This window comes from Nicotiana tabacum, chromosome 17 (assembly GCF_000715075.1).
Source record: "Nicotiana tabacum cultivar K326 chromosome 17, ASM71507v2, whole genome shotgun sequence".
NCBI classification, from domain to species: Eukaryota; Viridiplantae; Streptophyta; class Magnoliopsida; order Solanales; family Solanaceae; genus Nicotiana; species Nicotiana tabacum.
The window spans coordinates 63,878,057-63,904,952 of NC_134096.1; the positions used below are offsets into that span (position 1 = coordinate 63,878,057).

General features: G+C 40.5%; 1 protein-coding gene and 1 non-coding gene across 2 annotated transcripts in view; both read left to right on the forward strand.

Annotated features, from left to right (window-relative positions):
* Positions 1 to 2,970, forward strand: part of LOC142171902 (uncharacterized) — a 43,646-nt gene extending 40,676 nt beyond the window's left edge. The window contains exons 2-3 of the mRNA XM_075235620.1: positions 683 to 2,606; positions 2,700 to 2,970. Coding sequence (XP_075091721.1) covers positions 683 to 2,606; positions 2,700 to 2,970 — 2,195 coding nt within the window. The remainder of the gene's footprint in view (positions 1 to 682; positions 2,607 to 2,699) is intronic.
* Positions 2,971 to 14,973: 12,003 nt separating this feature from the next.
* LOC142172224 (small nucleolar RNA R71) lies at positions 14,974 to 15,080 on the forward strand. The gene has a single exon (XR_012701599.1). It is a non-coding gene; the product is annotated as a small nucleolar RNA R71 (small nucleolar RNA).
* Positions 15,081 to 26,896: the final 11,816 nt, after the last annotated feature.

Genomic DNA, 26,896 nt, shown 5'->3' on the forward strand with positions numbered 1-26,896 from the left:
TATATATATATATATACACACATACACACACACACATACAACCCTTGACACAAGACAAACCTCTAGTGTAATGGTTAAGGGGTGTCAAAAGTTACTGATGGTTGCAAGTTCTATTCTCGTTTGCAACATAACTTCTGTTTTACATCTTCTTCTTTTTTAATGTTTAAACAACATCAAACGACGTCATTTTCTTATCTGTGAATATTTTTAAAAAATTAATTAATAAACAACATGACACGAGGGCAATTGGTAAAGAAATCCCTAATTTCAAAACTCAAAAGGAACATCTCTCATGGCTCATATTCTCAATCTCAAATTGCTACTTGCTAGTGTTCATTCTTGTCGTCGAGACGCCGATTCGTGTCATTTGTCATCTTTGAAAATTGTTGGACGCTGGTGCTGGTCGATCTTTCTTCGCCATTGGTCATGGCAGCCACAGTAAGTTCCTTTACTCTATTTCTTTGCCCCTTTCTTCTTAGAAGTTTGGAAATGTTTTTCTATAAGACTATAACTTTCACTAGAATAAATTAATGGAGGACAAAAATGATTAATTCTAGTGAAACAAAATACTACTTGTATTTCTTATAACTGTGAATTGACAGTTGTTATAACTGTGAATTGTGATATTTTATAGAAATTATTACTTGTATTTCTTCTAATTAAATTATGTTTTATAATTCAGAATCAGAAATCAATGAAGCAGTTTTTTGTAAAGTACCAAAATCAAGTTTGGCCGCTCATAATCTATCTAATTTGGAAGAAGATGTAGTACCAAAATCAAATTTGGCCACTAATAATCAATCTAACCTGGAAGAAGATGCCAACCAATCGGAAGTACCACTGCATTCTTCTCAAAAACAACAAATTAATCTTGAAACTTTAAACTTCGATCCGACACAAAGAACTCAAATCTTGGACAACCATCCAAACCTCCGCGATGTGATTAGAAGAGCATACATTCAGAGAGGTGCTTGTCAACCTCGAGAACATAACTTTCCTCAAACAGATTTTTATGGAGTAATGCGTCATTTTAATCCTAAATGGTTTGTTGATTATCATGGGTGGTTGGAGTATAGTATAAGTAACGATGCAGCATATTGTTTGAGTTGTTATTTGTTTAAAGACGATAACATTCATCAAGGTGGAGGTGATGTATTTTCGAGCATAGGGTTTAAGAGTTGGAACAAAAAGAAGAGCTTTGATAAGCATGTTGGTGGGCCAAGTAGCTTTCATAACCAAGCAAAAAGGAAATTTGTAGATCTACTATGGCAACAGTCCATTATATATGCATTTGAGAAGCAATCTGATCAAGTTAAGCATGATTACTGGATTCGCTTAACTGCTTCGGTTAATGTCGTAAGACTTCTTTTGAAGCAAGGATTTGCATTTCGGGGTCATGATGAATCTAAAATATCATTTAACAAGGGTAATTTTCTTGAAATTCTCTCATGGTATGGAAAAGAATGTGATAAAATTCATGATTATGTATTGGAATATGCTCCTCAAAATGATCAGATGACTTATCCAATGATTCCAAAAGACATTGTGACTGCATGTAAGATGGAAACAATTAAAGCTATCATTAAAGAATTAAATGGTGACTACTTTTCCTTATTAGTTGATGAATCTTTTGATGTGTCGCGAAAGGAGCAAATGGCTATTGTCTTACGATATGTTGATAGAATGGGATTTGTGGTGGAGCGACTTGTTGATATTGTTCATGTGAAAGATACGTATGTTTCATCTCTAAAGAAGGCAATTATTGATTTACTTGCTAAACATTCCTTAAGTCTATCATATGTTCATGGGCAATGTTACGATGGAGCAAGCAATATGCAAGGTGAGCTCAATGGCCTTAAAATGTTGATTAGGCAAGAAAGTAGATCAGCTCACTCTATTCATTGTTTTGCTCACCAACTTCAATTAACTCTTGTTGCGGTTTCAAAAAAATGTATTCAAGTAGGAGAACTTGTAGTTTTGATCTCAAATATTTTTAATGTGTTGGGATCTTCTTTTAAGCGTATGGATGAATTTCGAGAATCTCAAAAGGAAAGAATTGAAGAGGCATTAGATATGAGTGAGCTTAAAATTGGTAGAGGCTTGAATCAAGAACTTGGTCTTTCAAGAGCTTGTGATACTCGTTGGGGATCTCATTATAAATCTTTTAAAAATTTTATTCTTATGTTTGGCTCTATTCTTGATGTTCTTGAAGCACTTGTTGTTGATGCACGTTTGATGGATGACAGAGCCAAGGCAATGGGATATATCAAAACTTGTCAAACATTTGAGGTTGCATTCATGTTGCATTTTATGGTAGATGTTTTAGCAATCACAAGTGAGCTAAATAAATGCTTACAAAAAAAGGAGCAAGATATCGCAAATGCCATGCTACTTGTAGAAGTAGCAAAGAGAAGGTTGCAAAGTTTAAGAGAAGATGATTGGGATTCACTTATTGAAAAAGTATCTACATTTAGTATCAAGTATGGCATTTTGATACCTAATTTTGATGAGCCATACATTAACTCTTTAAGATCACGATGTAAATCTACCGATCATACTATTTTACATCATTATCGTGTTGATGTGTTTTGTAAGATTATTGATTGGTAAATTCAAGAACTCAATGGTCGTTTTGATGAAGTGACTACTAATTTGCTTCATGGAGTTGCTTGTTTGAATCCAATTGACTCATTTTCTAGTTTTGACATCAAGAAGATCATGAAAATGGCTAAATTATATCTTGATGACTTTGATGAAGTTAGTATGGGTGCTCTTGAGAATCAACTTGCGACATACATTATTGATGTCCGTGATATTGATGAAAGGTTCTTCAATTTGAATGGACTTTGTGATCTTTCAAGAAAATTGGTTCAGACAAAGAAGAATTTAAACTTCCCCCTTGTATTCTGCTTGGTTAAATTTGCTTTGCTTTTGCCAGTTTCCACTGCATCTGTTGAAAGAGCTTTTTAGGCAATGAAGTTTATCAAGAATGACATGCGAAATCGAATGAATGATGAACTTTTAAGTGGTTGTTTGGTGCCTTATGTAGAAAAGGATGTATTTAGTACTATATCTAATGATGATATTATAAAAACATTTCAAGAAATGAAACCTCGCCGAGTACAATTGTAATAATATAATATTATTTTGCTTTAGGCTGTGGTAACTTTGGTTTTGCTTCTAAGGTAGAGTTACATGCTTTTTGTCACAACTTTTGCTTGTAATAGTTTGTTGGGTGTGTGTTATTTGATATGTTGAATCTTCTTGATTTGTTCCCTCTTTTTCTCTGTACTGCTTCTTTTAACTATCTGTAACTAAGATGAATTAAAAAAAATGGTGTCTTCCTTTGAACCTACCATTGTCTGCTTTCTCAAGCTCGTTAGTATGTGTTTGTTTCCAATGTTTTGGGCTGTTCACAAATTGTCAACTTGTTTGTTTAGTGTCTATCTAGCTTTCTGCTAGATTCACCATATGAGGAAAACTGTGGTATGACGGAAAACAAAGTTTGTTGTTCTTGTTATTTCACTAGTAGAATCATTTTTCTTGGTTTCTTCTTTAGATCTTGACACCTCTTTGTGTAAATTCTGGCTCCGCCACTGATTCCCTGACATGACTAGGCTTGAGAGACTTATCTCGTTGTGGGCTAAATTTCAGTACATCCTTATATCTAATTTAGTAGATACCATCGTACCAAACTCCACTCAAATTTATTTAACAACTGAAATGAATAGATACAAATCATCAATCAATAAAATGCATCCCATGTCCTTTTAAGTTAACTTGTACTACGTATAAATGCTAAAACTAGACTTAGTATAAGCTGGCTCACCGCTCACGTTCTCCAATTTGCGATGAGAAAACCACATGGTTGAGTTAAATGCATAACATGAAGTGGACTAGCAATATAATGGAGCCACATGCCTCTGTCTTTTCATTACCTGCTGCCCCTATTCCATTCCATCAGGTGGGGTTAAGTAAGAGTAGGGTCCAACACCATGTGACCTATAATTTCTCATTTATTTATATTTTAGACTGATCAAGAATGTGGATGATCAGGAGTATCATAACCAAGTCGTTTGATTCAAAATTAGTATATTTCACGATTATAATGAGATATGTTATATTAAAATTTTGGTATAAAAATAATACTGATTTTAACTAGTATTTCTAGCCAACCACGAAATAAATTCAATCCTAAAATTTAAACTGGATAACTCCGCCTAATACCTTGAACCAAACGGTGTGCGTGGCATAAACTGGAAAAGATTGATGCTTGCCGTAAGCTGGAACATACACGTTGAATCGTCGAAAGATTTCTCCCGCTAGCTATTTGACGCCAACGATTTTCGACGGCTTTTCTGTCCACGATTTTTAGACTATACAAAAATATTAAATTCTTATATGGTCGATGGATTTTTGACTGTTTGTTCGTCAATTTTCCCGCGATTTCTTTCATTGGTCCATCGAAATATCCTATATCTCTAGTACTGGAAAAGCAAACTAAATTTTTAAAAAATTAAAAGTTAATTTTATAATATCCAGATCAAACTAAGATAGTCAAAACGATACTTACAAATTAAAGATGTCTGCATTATCTTTTCCACGATATATTTATATGTATGATATTAGAGGGGAAAAAAGGACAGCCACATACCTGTATAAGTATAATTTTGTAGTGATATAAGGTATTTTGCTATTAAAATCAAAACTAGAGAAGACAAAATGATCTCAAATTTTTGGAGTCACTATCAATTGTAAAAAATAATAATGTGAAACTTAATAAACTTACTTGGGCGGTTACTGTGCGTTCCACAAATTTCAAATAGTTGTAAAATGCAGAACTTCACATGTGAGCATTTAAGGCTAAAGCAAGCAAATTTCCAAAGCAATTGCTGCCCACATATATTGCTATGGAATGATAATAAATTTCTGATAGAGTGAACAAGTGAATCATGTGAAGTTAGTCATCATAGTGGGATTTTTCTATTTATGGAATGGGCAATTTCAACTTGTCACAAGGTGCGAATGAAATGCATAACATAAAGTTTATCACTTATTATGCATTGGATATCTGAGATTTTTAATTATCTTTTTTGTGTCGTTTCAATTTTATCGAATGTGTCCGCAGAAACTCCTAAGATATTTCATTACCACTTTAAACTTTTGGAGACAAATGATACAGATTGATTCAGAAATTTAAGTTAACGAATATAAAGGGTGCATAACTTCTAGTAATGTTGGCGAAAGCTTAGCACATAAGTCATATTTTAAGTTACTCGACCATATATAATTTGGGTGCATCCACTATACACTCTAAATCAGTCTATGCAAGTGACACTTCAAATTATTTCGATAGTCAGAAATAATTTGATTAGGTTGATATTCTAGACTGTTATATGAGGGGAGCCTTGGAGCAATGATAAAGTTGTATTCATGTGACCTATAAGTCACGAGTTGGAGCCGTGTGAAACCAATCACTGATGGAGTAGGCTACCTACATCCCACCCCCTTAGGGTGCAACCCTTCCCTGAATCGTGCATGAACGCGAGATGTTTCGTGCACTGGGATATCCGATATGGTCCTGCTGCAGGTTTTAAGTTTTTGAATATATTGGAAACTAGCAAGAGTACAGTATCTGCCTTTTGGATGTACGTATTTTAGAGATACGATAAATACACAAAGGATATATGCTAGTTGACTTTACTCTTTGGTATGTGATCACGCCCAACTATACCTTGTAAAAAGGACTAAGCGGTCGCTGTAAATATAATCCGGTTCAAGTCCGGAGTCGAATCCCACAGGGAACTAACTTATTTACTACAACTTTAAATAATGCTAATGATGAGCTCAGACAACTTCCGGGTGCAAGAGTTTTATGAATAATCAGTAGAATTTATTAAGCTAAGGAAAAATGACAATAAAATTAGCAATAATCAAGACTAAAATTGAATTCAAGGGTAAAAGGATCTAGGGCTATTGATTTTCCCAATTGCCGGATTAATTCTTAACTCTTTAGCTATAATCTCGCCGTAATACTCTATGAGGATTATGAGTTCCGGGCTACCGTAATCACCTCTCGATCAATTACGATAATTTACTAGAAGCATTCTCTCGAACTACTCTAGTTAACAATTTATGCAACTCAGAATTATCCCACCAAAGCTTCGTTATTTCTAACCCCACTTTTAAATTCAAGTAATTAATCTCTTAACTTACCCAAAAGTGGTGTTGTTCAACAACAATCTAACCAAGTGTTCTTTCTCAAGCAACACAAGGTAACTAGACACGATTAATCAAGGGCCCTTTCAATTAACCACAATACAATACGTAGTTGAACAATCATAGAACAAACACGACTCAATTATAACAAAATAGAGTCAAGACTTCATCCAACAATTGGTTCCATCAACCCTAGGTAATAAATTTAGCTACTCATACTAATGGAAAACAAATCACTAAAATAATTTATAATCAACAAATAGAAGTATGAAGAAGAAGATGAAAACTCTTAGGAAATTATCCGTCTTCTCTCCCTTATTCTTGCCTATAAAATCTTCTAAAATCAGCCATACCTTACTTCTGGGCGAGTTTAGGTTTCATATAGGTTTAGGTTAGTTGCCTAGGAAATTACATAATTAACCCTGCGTGTTTGTCTTTCGTTCGCCCATCCGCGGCCGCGGATTTCCACTGCCTCACTGCCTTGAGTTCGCGGACCAATTCGCGGCTGCGCACTTGTAGGGGTCGTCTCACTTGCTTTTCTCGCTCCTTTTCAACCGGGCTAACCTTCGATTGGCCTTTCACACTCCATGTTGACTCCAAAACACTCGTTAGCCCCTTCCTAGCTTGGAGTAGCTCCTGCAAAGCATCAAATTCTTAATTAGAGCATTTTGTTATCTTTTAGCATTCAAATATCAATAAAGTGCGGCTAAATTAGAGTGTAAGTAGTGTCTAAATTGCATAATTATAGCCTACTATCAACACCCCACACTTAAACCATTGCTCGTCCTCGAGCAATCAAACCACACTCTAAGAGTCCTAACTTCACTGAGAGACTTCCCTACTCGTCACACCAAGAATATTTCACATAAATTGAGGACATTAGTGCAACATCTACACCTCAAGAGTTGACTCCCCCTAGCCACGGAATGTTCCTAACCGGCTTACTTACTCTAATTCATAAGTCCAGACTTACCTCTCCTTCATGAATCAAGTGCCTGCTCACAACAAAAGAGACTCATTTCACAATCAGTAAAATTCACGCACACTGAGGAACTTTAAAAGGAACAGAATTTACTCACCCTCAGATATGACATTCTTGTGCCACAGAAACCGTACCATAGGCTTGTCCATAGTGTACGACTCTACTAATTGAGCTCACTCAGTCTAGGATCAAGTATGACTTTATTTGGATGTAATGTAGGCTGCAGGTTGGGTAGGATATATTTGGATATAATAGTGACTACACCTCCCTAAGCACTTTAATACATTTATTTTACAATCAAGTCCACACCTAAGTTAAACCAATATTTTCATCTTTAACACCACATATACCACCCCACACTTCTTCTTTGAGCACAATCACCTTAAAAGCCACCAAAGAATTATTACCAATCAACATGATACACTATTAACAATTTTTTTTTTTCACAAGTGGCTTTTCCAACAAGATATACCTTTCTCCTTATTTCCCTAGTTCCACTCAAAAGCTCCACCAACTACCCCACACTTTATCCTTTGTAAATTCATAGTATTTCAAGTGCTTACGAGAGGTAAAGGGTTCAAAAAGATGGTCAATTCAAACAAGGGATAGGGCTTGTAATGTGGTTGCCAAGGAAACAGGATTACAGGCTCAACGGGGTTAACTATGGTACATAGCAAATAGGTGGGTGGAGTATGTATATATATGGTTCAACAAAGAAATACCTATATCACTTTCCAGACCAAACAAGACTACCATTTCGCTTTGCAGACACACGGGACAAGTTCTAGGCGTTAAATGTCGTGCAAAGAATATAACAAGCCTCACACACACATAGCACATGATTCATTCCAGATTAGATCATCAGACACTCAGATCAGGGTACTTAAGCTAAATTAAGAACATACATTTTAAGGCCTTCTTACAAAAGTCAACAAATGAGCTTAAGCGTCACACTACGTAACTGTTATATTCAAGGCATTATGAAATTATGGGATCCTATTCTAATTCTTCCCATAGCCCATAAGTTCCTAACTAAAAATAAAAAGCTAACTACAACCGGTTCAAATAAAACCCTTGAAAAAGAACCGTGGTTTGAAGAAAAACCAAGGGGGAATTGATACACTACTACAAAATAAAATCTTTTTGGTTTTTTTTTCTTCTTCTTTCGACTTTAGTCCCTCAAGAAACCCATCGAATAATATCCATCGTCGGGCCAAGTCAAAATTGATTTATACAAATAAACTACAAAACTATCTACATACGACCTACAATAAAGTATCCCCAACCCCACACTTAAAAAGATGGCATGTCCCCATGTAATACAAAGTAAAGTAATGTGAGGTAAAGGAACTTCCCTGTTGGATCAGTCTTGATCGGAGATAGTGCCAGGGTCGAGATGACATGCTCTCCCCAGCGCACTCAGCCAGCCCATGATTTTCTTTTCTGACTTCGTATTTTGGGTGGCCAAAGCATCAACTCTGGTCCCCAATTCCGTGACGGAAGTGCGCAGTCCTACCATGTCTTGTTCTAGGGTTGTCATTCGCGTGCTCCGTCTGCCCTGGGATGGTCCTTCAGCCACTGCAGCTTGTTCCTGTGGGGTGAGGTAGGTTCAACCTCCTCCTGCCCTTCATCGCCATCTTCCGACGCATTAGAATCGTCACTATGAGTTGTCCCTGGTGCCACAGGGTCTTTCCCGATGGTCACTTTGTCTGCCCGAAACTTTGCTTCTTTCTTAATCATGCCATCCGCATTTGGGTTCTCAGGCACCTTTGCTGCCCGACATAATCTAGTGATCAGAGAGGGAAAAAAGAACCCATACCTCTTCTGTGGTGAACGGACTAACATTTTAGACTGAATAACCTTGGCCACATCGAAGTCGTGGCCATTCATGAAGCACCATATCAAGGCAGCTCTCGGACCATTTACCTCCGTGGTGTTGTGGGACGGCAGAAAGCGACTGTTGATGATGTACAACCAGCACTTTCCTTCAAAAGTGAGTAAGGAAGAGTGTAGCTTCGATCCCTGCACAACCCAAACTATCTCTTTGTCTAGTGCACAGATAGTTCTGAAAAACTTGTTCCATGTGATGGGTTCTCTCCTGTAAGTATCATAGAAATCCTCCTCCCCATTGAATTCAGGCAATCGATACACTCTCCTGATGGCTTCTATCGAGGCATCCACCCTCGTGTGTCGCATAGTGCATATTCTATCCTCATCTTCGGGGTAGTTGGCATAGAACTACCGAACAAGCATCAAGTTACCCTCCTCCGGCTCTTCGAAAAAGTTATCCAATCTGTGCCTAATCAACTTTCGATACATATTAGGGCACTCGTCCTGGAGGGACGCCCTATCAATACCCCTTTTCGGTACAGGTTTTTTAGTGGCCTTCAAACTGAAACGGTCTTGGTCAGCTATGGAGAAAACCTGGTATGATCACACTGAGCTGCACTGGTCGGTGCCCGTCCCTGAGATGAGCCTCCATGACCACTTGATGAGGCCCCGATAGCATGTCTCTTCCTTGAAGGTTGCATGTTATCTGGACACGCCTAAAATTCGTGGTCCAATCCGCGGTCTAATCCGCGGCCGCGGATTCTGGGCAGAGGGAGAACAAAAATCTGTGCCCCAATCCGTGGCCGCGGACAGGGGACAAAACACATGCCAAAATCTGTGGCCATATCCGCAATCCACTTCGCGGTCGCGAATCTCCGTCTCTAGCCAATTTTTGTCTTTGCCGCATTTTTACCTATTCTCGGGTTAATTTTGACCCTCGAATCCTTTCGATGAGCATAATATTTGCCCTGCACATTAGTAGATCGGTCAAAGTCGTTCAAAATTAATTACAACAACCAAAGTAAGAAAATAATGGGCTGCCTCCCAAAAAGCGCCTAAGTTAACGTCGCGGCCCGACGATTTACAACAAACCATGGGTTGCCTCCCAGGAAGCGCTTGATTTAACGTCGCGACATGATGTAGGCTTTCATTATCACTCCTCTTTCGCGTACTGGGACTCTTCCAAAGTTATCACCACTCTATCCCCTTTCTCTTCGACCGTTCCAAGGTAATGTTTCAACATTTGCCCATTTATCGTGAACTTGTTTGTCCCATCTTCAGATTCAATCTCTACAGCTCCACTTGAGAGCACTTGCACCACTCTAAAGGGTCCTGGCCATCGGGACTTCAACTTACCCAGAAACAATCTCAATCTCGAGTTGTATAACAACACTAGATCTCCAGGCTTGAAGTTCCGATCTAGGATGTGCTTATCATAGATCATTTTCATCTTTTCTTTGTATAATCTAGCATTCTCAAATGCATGGAACCTGAATTCCTCGAGCTCATGTAACTCAGTGACTCTGTTGGTGCTTGCGGTCTCTATATCCAGATTCAACTGCCGCAGTGCCCAAAGTGCTTTATGTTCGAGCTCTACCGGAAGGTGGCATGCCTTTCCAAATACCAACTTGTACGGTGACATACCAGTTGGAGTTTTGAATGTTGTGTGGTACGCCCATAATGCATCATCCAGCTTCTTTGCCCAATCAGTCCTTGTTGCATTCACTTTCTTTGTCAGGACACTTTTAATTTCTCTATTGGACACTTCAACTTGCCCGCTCGTGTGTGGGTGGTACGGTGTGGCTACTTTGTGGCGAACTCCATACTTTTCCAACAGACGTGTGAATGCTCTATTGCAAAAATGGGTTCCACCATCACTGATTATATCTCTCGGGGTGCCAAAACGTGTGAAGATGTTTTTCTTTAGGAAACTTGTTACCCCTTTTGCATCATTGGTTGGGAGAGCCACCACTTCGACCCACTTGGAGACATAGTCAACCGCTACCAATATATATTTGTTACCATACGAGCTGACGAACGGCCCCATAAAGTCGATCCCCCACATGTCAAAAACCTCGACCTCTTGAATTATGGTCATCGGCATCTCGTGACAGCAAGATATGTTACATGTCCTTTGGCATTCATCTCAATTTTTGACCCAAGCATGGGCATCCTTGAACAGGGTAGGCCAATACAATCCCGATTCCAACACTTTTGCTGCTGTTTGGATTCCTCCAAATTGTCCACCATATGGTGAAGCATGGCAAGCCTGCAAAACAAAAAGTTGATCTTTCTCGGGGATACACCTACGGATCATGTTATCTACATATATTTTAAACAATAGAGGTTCGTCCCAATAATAGGCTCGACAATCGCGGAAGAACGTTTTCTTTTGAATTGAGGAGAGTTCATAAGGTACAATACCTCTTGCTAAATAGTTAGCAATATCAATGTACCATGGCGTCTCCTCCATTGTCACAGCAAGTAACTGTTCATCCGGGAATGTCTCTGTTATGTCTTCAACCTCCATTCTCTTTTCAGCTCCTTCCAATCTTGAGAGGTGGTCTGCCACTTGATTGTCTGTCCCCTTTCTGTCACGGATTTCCAGATCGAAGTCTTGTAGCAACAGAACTCGGTGAATCAAGCGTGGCTTTGACTCCTTCTTTGCAATCAAGTACCTAATTGTTGTATGGTCAATATAAATAATAACTTTTGAACCAATTAAGTTCAACCTGAATTTGTCGAAGGCAAACACTACAGCCAGCATTTCCTTTTCCGTTACAGTGTAATTGAGCTATACACCGCTGAGCGTCCTGCTTGCATAGTAAATCAAGTGCATCATTTTGTCTTTGCGTTGCCCCAAGACTTCTCCTATAGCATAATCACTGGCGTCGCACATGAGTTCGAATGGTTGCTCCCAGTTGGGGTCCACTATGATGGGTGCAGTCACCAATCTCTTTTTCAGCTCCTCAAAAACCAACCTGAAATCATTAGAAAACACAAAGGGCTGATCCTTTTCAAGCAGCTTACATAAGGGGTTAGCAATTTTGGAAAAATCTTTAATGAATCGCCTATAGAACCCAGTGTGCCCAAGGAAACTTCTCACTGCCTTTACCGAAGTAGGTGGTGGCAGCTTCTCAATCACATCAACCTTAGCATGGTCGACTTCAATGCCCTTGTTGGACACTCGATGCCCCAACACTATTCCATCTTGTACCATAAAATGGCATTTTTCCCAATTCAGCACCAGATTTGTCTCTACATATCTTTTGAGCACTCTCTTCTTAAGTTGTGAAGACAATCTTCAAATTAATCCCCCACCACAGATAAATCATCCATAAACACATCCATAATATCCTCCACCATGTCAGTGAAAATGGCTAACATGCACAGCTGGAATGTAGCCGGTGCATTGCAAAGTCCAAAGGGCATTCTCCGAAAGGCAAAGATGCCATATGGACAAGTGAAGGATGTTTTTTCTCTGTCTTCCGGGGCTATTGAGATCTGGTTATACCACGAGTATCCATCCAAGAAACAAAAGTGGGATCGCCCAGCTAACCTGTCCAATATTTGGTCAATGAAAGGCAATAGGAAATGGTCCTTTCGAGTGGATGTGTTCAGTTTCTGATAGTCCATGCAAAGCTGCCACCCCGTGACTATACGAGTTTAGATCAACTTGTTATTCTCATTTTGTACGACCGTCATTCCTCCCTTTTTCGGCACACATTAGACAGGACTGACCCAGTTGATATCAGAGATGGGGAAGATAATACCCGCATCCAGCCACTTGATCACTTCCTTCTTTAATACTTCCTTCATATTTGGGTTCAGCCGTCATTGATGCTCCCTGGAAGGTTTGTGCCCCTTTTTCAGAAGAATCTTATGCATGAAAAAGGCTGGGCTGATACCCTTTATGTCTGTCATGGTCCAACCAATAGTAGTCTTATATTCTTGCAATACCTGCAATAGTTTCTCTACCTGCACAGCTAGCAAACCAGATGATATAATAACAGGCAAAGTAGAATTAGGCCCCAAGAAAGCATACCTGAGGTGGGCTGGAAGCGATTTCAAGTCCAGATGTGGTGGCTCCTCTATTGATGGTTTTGCAGGTGGTGTTGCTCTCTCTTCTAAGCGTAGGGGCTCGAACTAAGGTTCCCTTTTCCAGAATCCTTGACCTTTGAGAACTATGACCCACTCTGCCAACCCTTCACCATCCATCTCTTCCAAATTCATCAAACATGCTTCTAGTGGATCCTTGACATTAAGGGTCTCATCCTCTTCTTGCAGTATCACATCCACGGCCTCCACTAGTGAGCAGTTTGCAAATTCACTGGGTCTTCTCATGGATTGTTGAACGTTGAATATTATTTCTTCATTGTTCAACCTCATTTTCAACTCTCCAATCTCACAATCAATTAATGCTCTCCCAGTGGCTAAGAATGACCTTCCCAAAATGATGGGTATCTCTTCATCCACCTGACAGTCAAGAATAACAAAGTCTGCAGGAAATATAAATTTTCCCACTTGCACAAGCACATCATCAAGAATTCTTGTTGGTCTTTTGACTCTGCGATTGGCCAGCTACAGCAACATTGAGGTCGGTCTAGCTCTGCCAATGCCCAGTTTTGTATAGATTGCCAAGGGCATCAAGTTTATGCTGGCTCCCAAGTCACACAATGCTTTAGCAAAAGCATAACTCCCAATAGTGCATGAGATAGTGAAGCTACCTGGATCAGACACCTTTTGGGCCATAGGTCTTGTCACTACTGCGCTGCAGGTCTGTGTCAGAGTTATAGTGGACAGGTCCTGGAAGTCAAATTTCCGCGACATCAGGTCCTTCATCATTTTTGCATACCCTGGCATTTCCCTCAAAGCATCCATCAGTGGAATATTCAATTGAATCTGTCGAAGCATTTCCATGAATTTCCTGTATTGATCATCTTTCTTTTGTTTTGCTAATCTCTGAGAAAATGGTGCATGAGTCAACCTATGTCCACTACTTGATATCTTTTCTTTGTTGGAGGCCTCTGGAACAAGAGGTGCCACCTGTTCTGAGACTTGTTCACCGTCCTTCTCCTTACCCTTGTCGACCTGTGCTTATTCAATTACAACCTCGGTGAGCTCTGCTGACTCATCTGCCTCTAATGTAACAGGTATAGTTGGCGTAGTCTCTCTCATAAATTGAGCAACTTCTTACTCTCTGTATAAATCTCTTCCATTCCTAAGACTCACTGTCATTAGCTAATTTGGGTTCCGTTCCTTTGGGTTAATATTTGTATATGTAGGGAATGTTCCTTGGGGGCGATTGTTCAAGGCCATAGACAGTTGTCCCAGTTGAGTTTCATTGACTTTGATTGTTGAATCATGTGCTGCTAACTTTTCTTGCATCTTACCATTTGTTCCAATGAGTTATTACAGCATACCCCTGATTTCTACCATGTTGTTGTCCTGTTGTTGATGAGGTGGTTGGTATGCCAGCTATTGCCGGTCCCTATTGTTTCCCACCATGCCTCTGACCTCCAAAATTATTGACATAATTCATGTCTTCTCTGAAGCCCTGATTTTCATTCTCTCCACTCTACGAGCACACATATGACTGGTTTATGCAAGGAGTGCACAATCCTCCATTCGTTATATCAACAATGTGCACTTGCTTTGTACCCATCTCATCAATCTTCTTTGTCAGTATGCTCATCTGAGTCATGAGAGTGGCTATGTTCTCTGCATGGGAATTGTTTGGGTCAAGAGCAACAGAATGCACTATTGGTGTAAGTGTCGTACCTCTAGCCATCCAGCCTGAATTTTGAGCCATCTTGTCAAGAAGAATCTTGCACTCTGTGAATGTCTTGCTCAAAAATGCACCCCCAGCTGAAGTATCTACATTGGCCTTCAAACTATATGCTAAACCCATGTAGAATCTCTGTCCCAACATTTGATCTGGAATGCCATGGTGTGGACACTTCACTAGCATACCCTTGAACCTCTCCCAGGTTTCTTGCAAGGTCTCAGTTGGTTTCTGCCTAAACTGCAATATCTCATCGATCTGCCTTGTAGTCTTGTTGGGAGGATAAAACTTGTTTAAGAACTGTTTGACTAATTCTTCCCAAGTGGCAATGGAGTTTATTGGGAGCTAATTCAGCCAAGTTTGAGGCTCTCCAGTCACAGAGAATGGAAACAGTAATAGCTTGATGGCTTCAGGAGTCACATTCGGCTGTCTTTGGGTCATACATATTGATAGGAAATTCTTCAGATGTTGTTGTGAGTCTTCAATGTATGACCCGGAGAATAGTCCCTTATTTTGCAACAGATGCAGCATGTTGTTGGTGATCTGAAATGTCTCCGCTTGTATCTGAGGTACAGCAATGGCGGTGGCTAAGTTATCAGCAGTTGGTTGTGCCCAATCATAAAGAGCAGCTTCTAGCACAAGAGGTACCACCACTCCATTGTTTGGGTCAACCCGATTATTCCTATTGTTTTCGTTGACATCGTCCACGTTGTCCATTTCAATTTCGAGTGTGTGTTTTGTTGTAACTGTTTGTTCTTCTTGTTGGCTCGATTTAATGCCCTGAATGCTTTCTCGGGGTCTGAGAGTCCTTCAAAAAGTTCACCAGTCCTCGAAGAGCTTCTAGGCATATACCTAAGTCACAGGAGAATTCAAACGTGAGAATTTCAATGAAACAATTTAAACACCGTAAGAAATTGATCTAAACTAAGAATCCTAGCAATTCTTCTAAGTTGTAATAAATAACACCGTTAGTTCCCCGGCAACGGCGCCAAAATTTAATCACGCCCAACTATGCCTTGTAAAAAGGACTAAGCGGTCGCTGCAAATATAACCCGGTTCAAGTCCGGAGTCGAATCCCATAGGGAACTAACCTATTTACTACAATTTTAAATAATGCTAATGATAAGCTCAGACAACTTCCGGGTGTAAGAGTTTTATGAATAATCAGTGAAATTTATTTAGCTAAGGAAAAATGATAATAAAATTAGCAATAATTAAGACTAAAATTGAATTCAAGGGTAAAAGGATCTAGGACTATTGATTTTCCTAATTGCCGGATTAATTCTTAACTCTTTAGCTATAATCTCGCCGTAATACTCTATGAGGATTATGAGTTCCGGGCTACCGTAATTACCTCTCGATCAATTACGATAATTCACTTGAAGCATTCTCTCGAACTACTCTAGTTAACAATTTATGCAACTCATAATTATCCCACCAAAGCTTCGTTATTTCTAACCCCACTTTTAAATTCAAGTAATTAATCTCTTAACTTACCCAAAAGAGGTGTTGTTCAACAACAATCTAACCAAATGTTCTTTCTCAAGCAACACAAGATAACTAGACACGATTAATCAAGGGCCCTTTCAATTAACCACAATACAATACATAGTTGAACAATCATAGAACAAACATGGCTCAATTACAATAAAATAGAGTCAAGACTTCATCCAACAATTGGTTCCATCAACCCTAGGTAATAGATTTAGCTACTCATACTAATGGAAAATAAATCACTAAAATAATTCATAATCAACAAATAGAAGTATGAAGAAGAAGATGAAAACCCTTAGGAAATTATCTGTCTTCTCTCCCTTGTTCTTGCCTCTAAAATCTTCTAAAAATAGCCATACCTTACTTCTAGGCGAGTTTAGGTTTCATATAGGTTTAGGTTAGTTTCCTAGGAAATTACATTATTAACCCTGTGTGTTTGGCTTTCGTCCGCCCATCCGCGGCCGCGGATTTCCACAGCCTCATTGCCTTGAGTTCGCGGACCAATTCGCGGCCCACTTCGCGGCCGCGCACTTGGAGGGGTCGTCTCTCTTGCTTTTCTCGCCTCTTTTCGACCGGGCTAACCTTCGATTGACCTTTCACACTCCATGTTGACTCCAAAACACTCGTTAGCCCCCTCCTAGCTCGGAGTAGCTCCTGCAAAGCATCAAATTCTTAATTAGAGCATTTTGTTATCTTTTAGCATTCAACTATCAATAAAGTGCGGCTAAATTAGAATGTAAGTAGTGTCTAAATTGTATAATTATAGCCTACTATCAGTATGCTCGAGGCAGGTCAAAATATAATTGTTAGGACATATCCAATTAATCTGTCCAACCATGTATATCCTCAGATGTCATGTTAGCTTAACACTCCATATTTTTTTCTAAAGGTTCTACACGATTCAAAAACTTTATTTGCAGTCGGTTCTTATATAAACTCAAAAACGAATTCATAATCGTGTCTTCACGTGCACTGTTACTATTTAATCATAATTAATTAATACAAAATTTTAATTTTCTTCTTCAATTTATCACTTGATATATATAGTTTGGTATAATCAACAATTGTGAATAATTCTTTTGCAATATAATATTTTGGTGAAGTCCTTAAAAAAAAGGTTATGCAAATCCAAACAAGTTCTCCATGAATAAATGGTTTGAGTTTAACATAACAACAATGTGTAAAATTTTCTATTCTATCTGATTAAATCGACATAAAATAATATATTACTTTCATAATAAGTTTGATATAATTACCTGAAAGATATAGTTATTGTATACGGTTAATACTATTTGACCGAGACCGGAAGATTGCATCGAAGGACGACCTCGTAACGGAACAGACTAAATCACGAGCACTAGATACCAAGTTTAGGATCGAGGTACCTATCGAGATCGAGGCTAGTAGAGATTGAAGGCAAACAAGACAGACATCGAGCAAGATCAAAGATAGCACAATAACAGAAAGGCGGGATATCCGTGACTAGTCAAGGATCACGACGTAAACCTCGAGGACTGGTGGAGGATCATGACGTAAATCTCAGAACGGATCAAATCAGAAACGGTTAATTAGCTAATCATGAGATTTTCTTCTGTAATTAGAGTTATACCATAAGTAGAACTCCTCTACAATAAAAAGGGGAGTATTAACCATTTGTAAGACACATTGTTCTCACGCAAAAAAGCCAAAATAACGCTCTCTCTTTAGCTTATACTCTCTTGTTCATCAGCTTGCTGTATTTTTAACTATCTTGGTATCAATCAGTTCGAGGGCACCCTAGCTCGAGGGTTGAATTCTGTTTCAATATTGGTTCTCTTTATTTTATAGTTCATTTCTGTTATTAATCTTCATATTTGTCTATTGGTATTAAGTAAAATCCCGTATCCTTATAGCTTCATTATAAGTTTAATTGTTATCCAATTTTAAGGGTAAATAGTTTGGCGCCCACCGTGGGGCTAAGGATAATAGTGATTGCTTAATACTAATTTCGATAATACACACTGCTTTACACTTGTTCTCGTAAGAATCTTTGTTTCAGGACAAACATGTCAAACTCACAAGCAACACTTACATATGGTGACAACAGCCTTGGATTTCACGGAGAAAATGACAACATAGCCACCCCCGGAATCGAGGTGCCTCAGGCCGACCTCGAGGGAGCACCAATTGCAAATCCATTCGATGTCAGTTCACATGTCGCCATAAATGCAAATTTGGGCGTTGAGCCCGAAGATAGTATACGCAAGGAAGTTTGATCAAGTGGTCGAGGTACGCAGGGCGGAGAAGATAGTGGATTTAGACTCCAATTGATATTCGAAATGTTATAGGCTCAACATGACGCTATAGCATAACTACAAAATCAACACCAAACACCGAGTAGGATCGGACCAGAAGTCGTTCAAAGGACCGAGCTTGTGCCGGAAAGGTCGAATGCCAACGAATCGGGGACTGGCCCCTCCATTATGAAAATGTTCGAGGAGCTCACTAAATGGATTGAATCAGTAGAAAAGAAAATCGAGGCAAATGACAAGAAAGTAGAGACATACAACTCTCGGGTTGATTAAATATCGGGGGCACCGCCGATTCTAAAGGGTATGGATTCAAAGAAATTTGTACAAAAGCCTTTCCCTCCAAGTGTGGCACTGAAACCCATTCCGAAGAAGTTCTGAATGCCAGAAATTCCTAAGTACAATGGGACCACCGACCCTAATGAACATGTCACTTCTTATACATGCGCAATAAATGGAAATGACTTAGAAGACGATAAGATTGAATCTGTTCTACTGAAGAAATTTGGAGAAACCTTGTCGAAAGGAGCAATGATATGGTACCACAATTTGCCGCCTAATTCCATCGATTCCTTCGCCATGCTTGCAGACTCCTTTGTAAAGGCACAGGTTGTGACTAGAAAATCGGGCCTCTTCAAGGTAAAATAAAAAGACAACGAATTATTGAGGGAATACGTATCTCGGCTTCAGATGGAATGCATGGAACTACCACCGGTCACAGACGATTGGGCTGTTCAGGCCTTTACTCAAGGTTTGAACGAACGAAATTCGGTGGCATCACGACAGCTAAAGCAGAATTTAATTGAATATTCAGTGGTAACGTGGGACGATGTACATAATCGGTACCAGTGAAAGATCAGGATCGAGGATGATCAATTGGGGACCCCATTCGATTCCGCTTATCCAAACAGGTCCGTCGGCAGAACTTAAAGGAATATCAACAGAGAACCCCGGTCGAGCAGAGATCGGTATATATCATACAATGCAGATCGTAGAAACAGCGGCCCAGGACGCAATCCCATCCGAAATGATCAAAGAAACGATCGAAGACAGAGCTCTCGAGGGCTCATGAGAAAAAGTGGCTTCAATAAATATGCCAATCCCACAGAAGCACCACGATTGTCAGAATACAACTTCAGCATCAACGCATCAAGTATTATGTCAGCCATTGGGAGAATCAAAGATACTAGATGGCCCAGACCCCTACAAACCGATCAATCCCAAAGGAACCTCAATCAAACAGGCAAATACCATGGTACACATGGTCATAAAACCGAAGACTGCAGACAACTAAGGGAGGAGGTGGTCCGTCTATTCAACGAGGGTCACCTTCGAGAATTCTTGAGCAACCGAGCTAAAACCCATTTCAGAGACAGCTACGCAAACAGGAAAAACGAGCAGGAAGAACCACAGCATGTGATTCACATGATCGTTGGAGGGGTCGATATTCCATAAGGGCCCATGTTCAAACACACTAAAGCATCAATCACAGGAGACAAACAAACTCGAAACTATATGCCAGAAGGCGCTTTATCATTCAATGATGAGGAATTAGAAGGGATCTCACAACCCCACAATGATGCTTTGGTAATCTCTATCATTATGAGTAAAATTCAGGTTAAACGTGTTTTAATTGATCCAGGAAGTTCGGCCAATATTATTCGATCGAGGGTCGTGGAGAAGCTCGGCCTACAAGATCGGATCGCACCCGCAGCTCAGATTCTCAATGTCTTTAACATGGAAAGCGAAACAACTAAAGGTGAAATCATCCTACCAGTAAATGTAGCCGGAATTATTCAAGGAACAAAGTTCCATGTGATCGAAGGCAATATGAGATACGACGCACTACTCGGAAGACCCTGGATTCACAATATGAGGGCGGTCCCCTCAACCCTTCACCAAATGTTGAAGTTCCCAACACCGGATAGAGTAAAAATGGTGTATGGGGAACAATATGCTGCCAAAAAGATGTTCGCGGTCGACGAAGTGATATCGGTATCAGCGTTTTCGTCAACAAAAGGATCAGAGTCCAAAGGAAAAAAGGAAGCTAAATAGCAACCACAGCTACCAACCTCGACTCAATCGGAGAAGCGGGGAACGCATGAGGACGATAACTATTGGATCCCTCGATCCTTCATAATCCCCGAGGATTCCAACGCCACCAAATCGATGGTCGAGGAGCTGGAGCAAGTCGTACTGATCGAGCATCTTCCCGATCGAAAGGTATACCTGGGTACGGGGTTAACCCCCGAGCTCAGGGAAAAACTCATCAAATTTCTTATAAATAATATGGATTGTTTTTCTTGGTCCCATTTAGATATGACAGGGATCCCGCCGGAAAATCGCTACACATCGACTGAGCTTGGACTCGAAGTTCTGCCCGGTAAAACAAAAGAGAAAACCCCAGTCCGAGGTAAAACATGCATTCATCAAGGACGAGGTAACCAAACTTCTCAAAATAGGATCCATTCGGGAGGTAAAATATCCCGAATAGTTAGCAAACGTAGTCGTAGTCCCTAAAAAGGGAAATAAACTTAGAATGTGCGTAAACTATAAAGATTTAAAAAACGCATATCCTAAAGACTCTTTTCCTCTGCCAAATATCAATCGCATGATCGATCCCACATCCGGCTATGAGATCCTTAGTTTTCTCGATGCCTACTCTGGATACAATCAAATACAAAAGAACCCGGAGGATCAAGAAAAGACTTCGTTCATCACTAAGTACGACACTTATTGTTATAATGTAATACCGTTTGGACTAAAAAATGCTGGTGCCACTTATCAACGCTTAGTAAATCGAATGTTCGAAGAACAAATAGGTAAGTCAATGGAAGTTTATATTGACGATATGCTAGTTAAGTCCCTGCGAGCAGAGGACCATTTGACACATTTGCAGGAGACATTCGATATACTAAGGAAATATAACATGAAACTCGGGGTATCGAAATAAACCCCGATAAGATCAAGGCTATCGAAGACATCACAGTCGTGGATAATGTTAAGGTCGTACAAATATTAACAGAGCGGATAGCCGCCCTAGGCCGATTCATCTCGAGGTCTTCAGATAGAAGTCACAGGTTCTTCTCACTGCTAAAAAAGAACATGGACCCTAGAATGCCAACAAGTATTGGAAGAACTAAAGTGGTACCTCTTGAGCCTGCCATTGCTTCATACTCCAAAAACGGACGAGCAACTATACTTATACTTAGCAGTCTCGAAAATCGCGGTAAGTGGGGTCCTAGTTTGAGAAGTGCAAGGTACGCAATTTTCTGTTTATTATGTTAGTCGAACTCTAGGTGAGGTCGAGACCAGTTACCCACACTTAGAAAAATTAGCGCTTGCCTTAATAAGTGCTTCTAGGAAATTAAAACCATATTTTCAGTGTCACCCGATCTGTGTGGTGACTACTTATCCCCTTCGCAATATTTTGCATAAACCTGAACTTTCGGGCCAATTGGCCAAATGGGCCGTCGAGATCAGTGGGTACGATATCGAGTATCGACCCCGAACGGCCATCAAGTTTCAAATCTTAGCGAACTTCGTGGCCGACTTTACATCAGCCCTCGTACCCGAGGTCGAAAAGGAACTATTATTAAAATTGGGTACATCATCGGGAATGTGGACCCTCTTTACACACGGCGCTTCAAATGTGAAGAGGTCCGGGCTAGGCATCGTTTTGAAGCCGCCCACGAGTAATACAATTAGACAAGCTATCAAAACATCCAAGTTAACTAACAATGAGGCCGAGTATGAGGCCATGATTGCAGGTCTTGAGTTAGCTAAAGGTTTAGGAGCAGAAGTCATCGAGGCCAAATGTGACTCCCTGCTCGTGGTAAACCAAGTCAACAGAACTTTCGAGGTCCGAGAAGATCGAATGCAGAGGTACTTGGACAAATTACAGGTGACTCTACATCGGTTTAAAGAATGGATCTTACAGCATGTGCCTCGATAACAAAACAGCGAGGTCGATGCCCTTGCAAATTTGGGGTCATCAGTCGAAGATGGCGAGATTAGCTCGGGGACTGTCGTACAACTTTCAAGGTCAGTAATTGAAGGAGGCCACGCCGAAATCAACTCCATAAGTCTGGCTTGGGATTGGAGGAACAAATATATTGAGTACCTAAAGAACGGGAAGCTTCCATCGGATCCTAAAAAATTGAGGAATCTACGTACGAAGACCGCACGATTCACATTGGCCGATGATGGAACCCTATATAAAAGGATGTTCGATGGACCATTGAAAATATGTTTGGGACCAGGAGATACCGACTACATCCTACGAGAAATCCACGAGGTCACCTACGGAAATCATTCTGGTGCCGAATCATTGGTTCACAAAGTCATTAGAGCAGGATACTATTGGACCGATATGGAGAAGGATACAAAAGAGTTTCTTCAAAAGTGCGACAAATGTCAAAGATATGCACCGATGATTCACTAGCCTGGAGAGCAACTCCACTCAGTCTTATCCCCATAGCCATTCATGAAGTGGGGAAAGGATATCGACGGCCCTCTGCCATCGGCCCCAGGTAAAGCTAAATTTTTTTTTTTTATGACTGACTATTTCTCTAAGTGGGTTGAAGCACATGCTTTCGAGAAAATTAGAGAGAAAGAAGTCATAGAATTCATCTGGGACCACATTATATGCCAATTCGGGATGCCTGCCTAGATCGTATGCAACAATGGAAAGTAATTCGGCGGCGGAAAAGTGACAAAATTTCTCGAAGATCACAAAACAAAGAGGATCATGTTGACGCCATATCATCCTAGTGGGAACGAACAGGCTGAATCAACAAACAAAACCATCATTCAAAATCTAAAGAAAAGATTGAATGACGCTAAGGGAAAATGGAGAGAAATATTTCCAGAAGTCCTTTGGGCGTATCGAACTACGTCAAAATCCAATACGGGAGCAACACCGTTTTCTTTAGTATACGGCGCCGAAGCTCTGATCCTGGTTGAAGTCGCGGAACCCAGTGTCAGGTTTTGATATGCAACGAAAGAGTCAAATCATGAGGCTATGAATACAAGCCTCGAATTGCTATATGAAAAATGGGAAGTCGCCCACGTTCGAATGGCCACACAGAAATAGCAGATCGAAAGGTACTACAATCGAAGAGCCAATCTTTGACACTTCAAAATCGGGGACTTGGTTTTGAGGAAAGTCACCCTCAATACTCCAGACCCAAATGAAGGAAAAGTTGGTCCAAACTAGGAGGGACCAAACCAGGTCCTCGATATCATCGAAAAAGGATCCTATAAAGTTGGCATGGCGAACGACGAACAATTACCAAACATTTGGAATATATCACTCCTCAAACGATATTACTGCTAAGATATGACCTTCTCCATTTTTATTTATATTTTATGCTAACCATTTGCAGGTGTTTAATCGAAGACATCAAAGGATTCTTCAAACGCATTCTTCAAACGCATAGTCCTTAGGTCTGAAAGCACGCGTTGCACTCTTTTTTCCTTAGACCGATTTTTGTCCCAAATGGGTTTTTCCGGTGAGGTTTTTAATGAGGCAACCATTGTTAGTGCTCACTTAGATTAATTCAATAGTATCTAAGGGTCCTTTACAATCAACCTCGAATACTGGGAGGCATCGCCTTCGGATAGTTACAAGGAAAATACTTTGTGTCGGCAGGGTCTCGATAGGTAAATTTTGTAGAGTACCAAACGGTCAAATGAACCGTGTCCATGTAGATTACTCGAACCCTAATGGAAAAACACGTACATATGTATAATCTATTGAAAGAAGTATGTTTCCTTACTAGATGTTCCATGCTTTAGAAAAACTTATAATTTACAATTTCATACTTATGAACTATTGTGGAAACTAGCTTAAGGGCCGATCACAACTCAAGTTCAAATAATTTATCCGATACTCGGGGACTGTCATCCAAAAAATTGACATGATCGAATTACTAAACCTCGAAATCGTAAGACCTTAAAAAGGCAATCCTCGATTTTATAGGCCACGGCCACCTCACTCGAGAATTGATACTTCGAACAAGTTCAAAGTATAACAGGGGACAAGCTCAAAAGGCAAATCCCAAGTTAAAGGCTATGGCCAAATTAACATGGTTCGGAGACGTTCGATTTCCGTTATTAAACAGGCCTTCGAATATTTTCACAAACCGGTTAAAAAGGCTACCCTCGGCTAAATTTCTAAAGGTCTTGATAATATCGACCCTCGAAAAACCCTAATGGGTACAAAGTCATTTGAACTCTTGAACAAATTCTTTATTTTATGCTAAGGCATTACGAAATAAAGGGTCTCGATAATATCGATCCTTAAAAATCCTAATGGGTACGGAACCGTTTGAACTCTCGAGCAAATCCTTTATTTCGTGCTAAGGCACAACATAATTTATATGATTAAACAATAAACTTTTCAAGCAGAAAAGGAGGAGAAAGTCATTCTTTTTGCTATGGTCGTATCTGCCTAATTCAAGAGCCTAAAGGGCCAGTTTATTTTTGAGAAATCATCCTCACTCAATTAAAATTTAAGGGCAACCCTACTCCGAGTTCGAGCAAGTACTCACTCGATTATAAAAACTACACTAGTTCGGGTTTGATCAAATTGACTAAGCCTCGAACTTATGAACAAAATTTTCATAAGGCATAAATAAAACAAAATTTTCACGAGGCATAAATGAAATAAAGACAAGTCGGAAAGGAAATAGATCTTTATATATATGAGAATATTTACAAGGTACGATCAGGATCCTATACAAAAGATCAAAAGTGAAAAATCCTAAGGTTCCTGATCTTCTCCGGGGGGAGCTTCTTCTTCATTGAGGTCCTCCCCATTCTCAGACCCGCTCTTGCTGCCATCATCATCATCATCATCATCGGAAGTGGCCAGTGCTCCAGCTTCGGTTTCATGCTCTCTAGCCTTTACTATCTCGTTGGTAAGATTGAAACCTCGAGTGTGGATCTCCTCGAGGGTTTCCCTCCGATATTGGCATTTGGCGAGTTTGGCAATCCAATATGCTCGAGTTTGAGCGGTCTCGGTTGCCTCTCTCGCTTGGATTTGAGCGGCTTCAGCATCGGCCCAGTAGACGGCAACTATCGCATCTACCTCGGCCTTTGCCTTTTCAAATTCAGATTTGGCCTTGGCAAGTTCGGAAGCCAACCGAGCCTCGAGCTCCTCTATTTTCCTTGCTTGAGCTGAGCTCTTCTTCTTCATACCTTGAAGCTGACTTTCAACCGATGATAATTGGGCTCGAGCAGTCTCTTTTTCTGCAGCAAAGTGACCCATACCTTCTTTCCACCCCCAAGGACTCCGCCTTTATCATATTGACCTCCTCGTGGAGCTGCTCGATCCTCTCGACCTTCTACTGCAATTGTGAGATCGAAATGTTAGCCACCGTTCCTGAATCGAGCCCATGAGCTTTTAAGATTTTCATTACTTGCTCGATCAGGTCGGTCTGATCTTTATGAGCCGTGGCCAATTCGGCTCGGAGGTCCTTGATATGTTCTTCTTTTTGCTTACCGAGAAGGTTGAGGGCATTCCTCTCCTCGGTAAGCCTTTGAATGTCGGCGTCGTACCGACTCAGCTCGGCTCGAGACCGAGAAAATGCTTCTCGGTGAAGCACTGAGGCCTTCGCAGAAAGAAGTAAAGAAGTTAGACAAAAAGAGAAAAATGAACACAAAGGTAATACCAACAGGGGGAGCTAAGGCTTACCCGATTCAAAGCTTGCTTCGCTTCATTGGAAAGGTTCGATGTCTCTCCCAAGTCCTTCCTCGAGACCTCCAAGTCACTCAGACCGGTAAAGTAATCATGGAAAGGGTCTTCCCTTCCGTGGGCTCCTTTGATGGAGAGGGTCTTCAAGGCCCGAGCTTCTTGAATCGTCTCCTCTGAAAACGAGGGGAGCAGCGGGGAGCCTCCAATTTTTATTGCCCCAAGTGAATCACTTGGGGTATTCTCCTCATCTCGAGGGGCCTCGACAGTCGTACCCATCGTTATCTCAGTGTGGTGCGAGGCACCTTCGATCCTCGATGACTCGGGGACTTCACCCAAGTCTCTTCCCGAGACCCCTTCATCTCGAGATGGAGTCTCTCCAACCTTTACCAATTTAGTGGCCTTTGGGGCCTCGGTGCTCATTCCCACTCGGGCCACCAGCCCGGAGTCGTCTTCTTCCACTTCTTTGTCTTCCTCCCTTAGATGCCAAACAGACTCTTCGGTTAGGAGGATGATGTTCTTCCTCGGCTTACGAGCCGCCTTCTTCTTAGGTTCTGGATATTCGGAGGGTGAGAACTTTTTCCTCTTTTTGTCCTTCACCG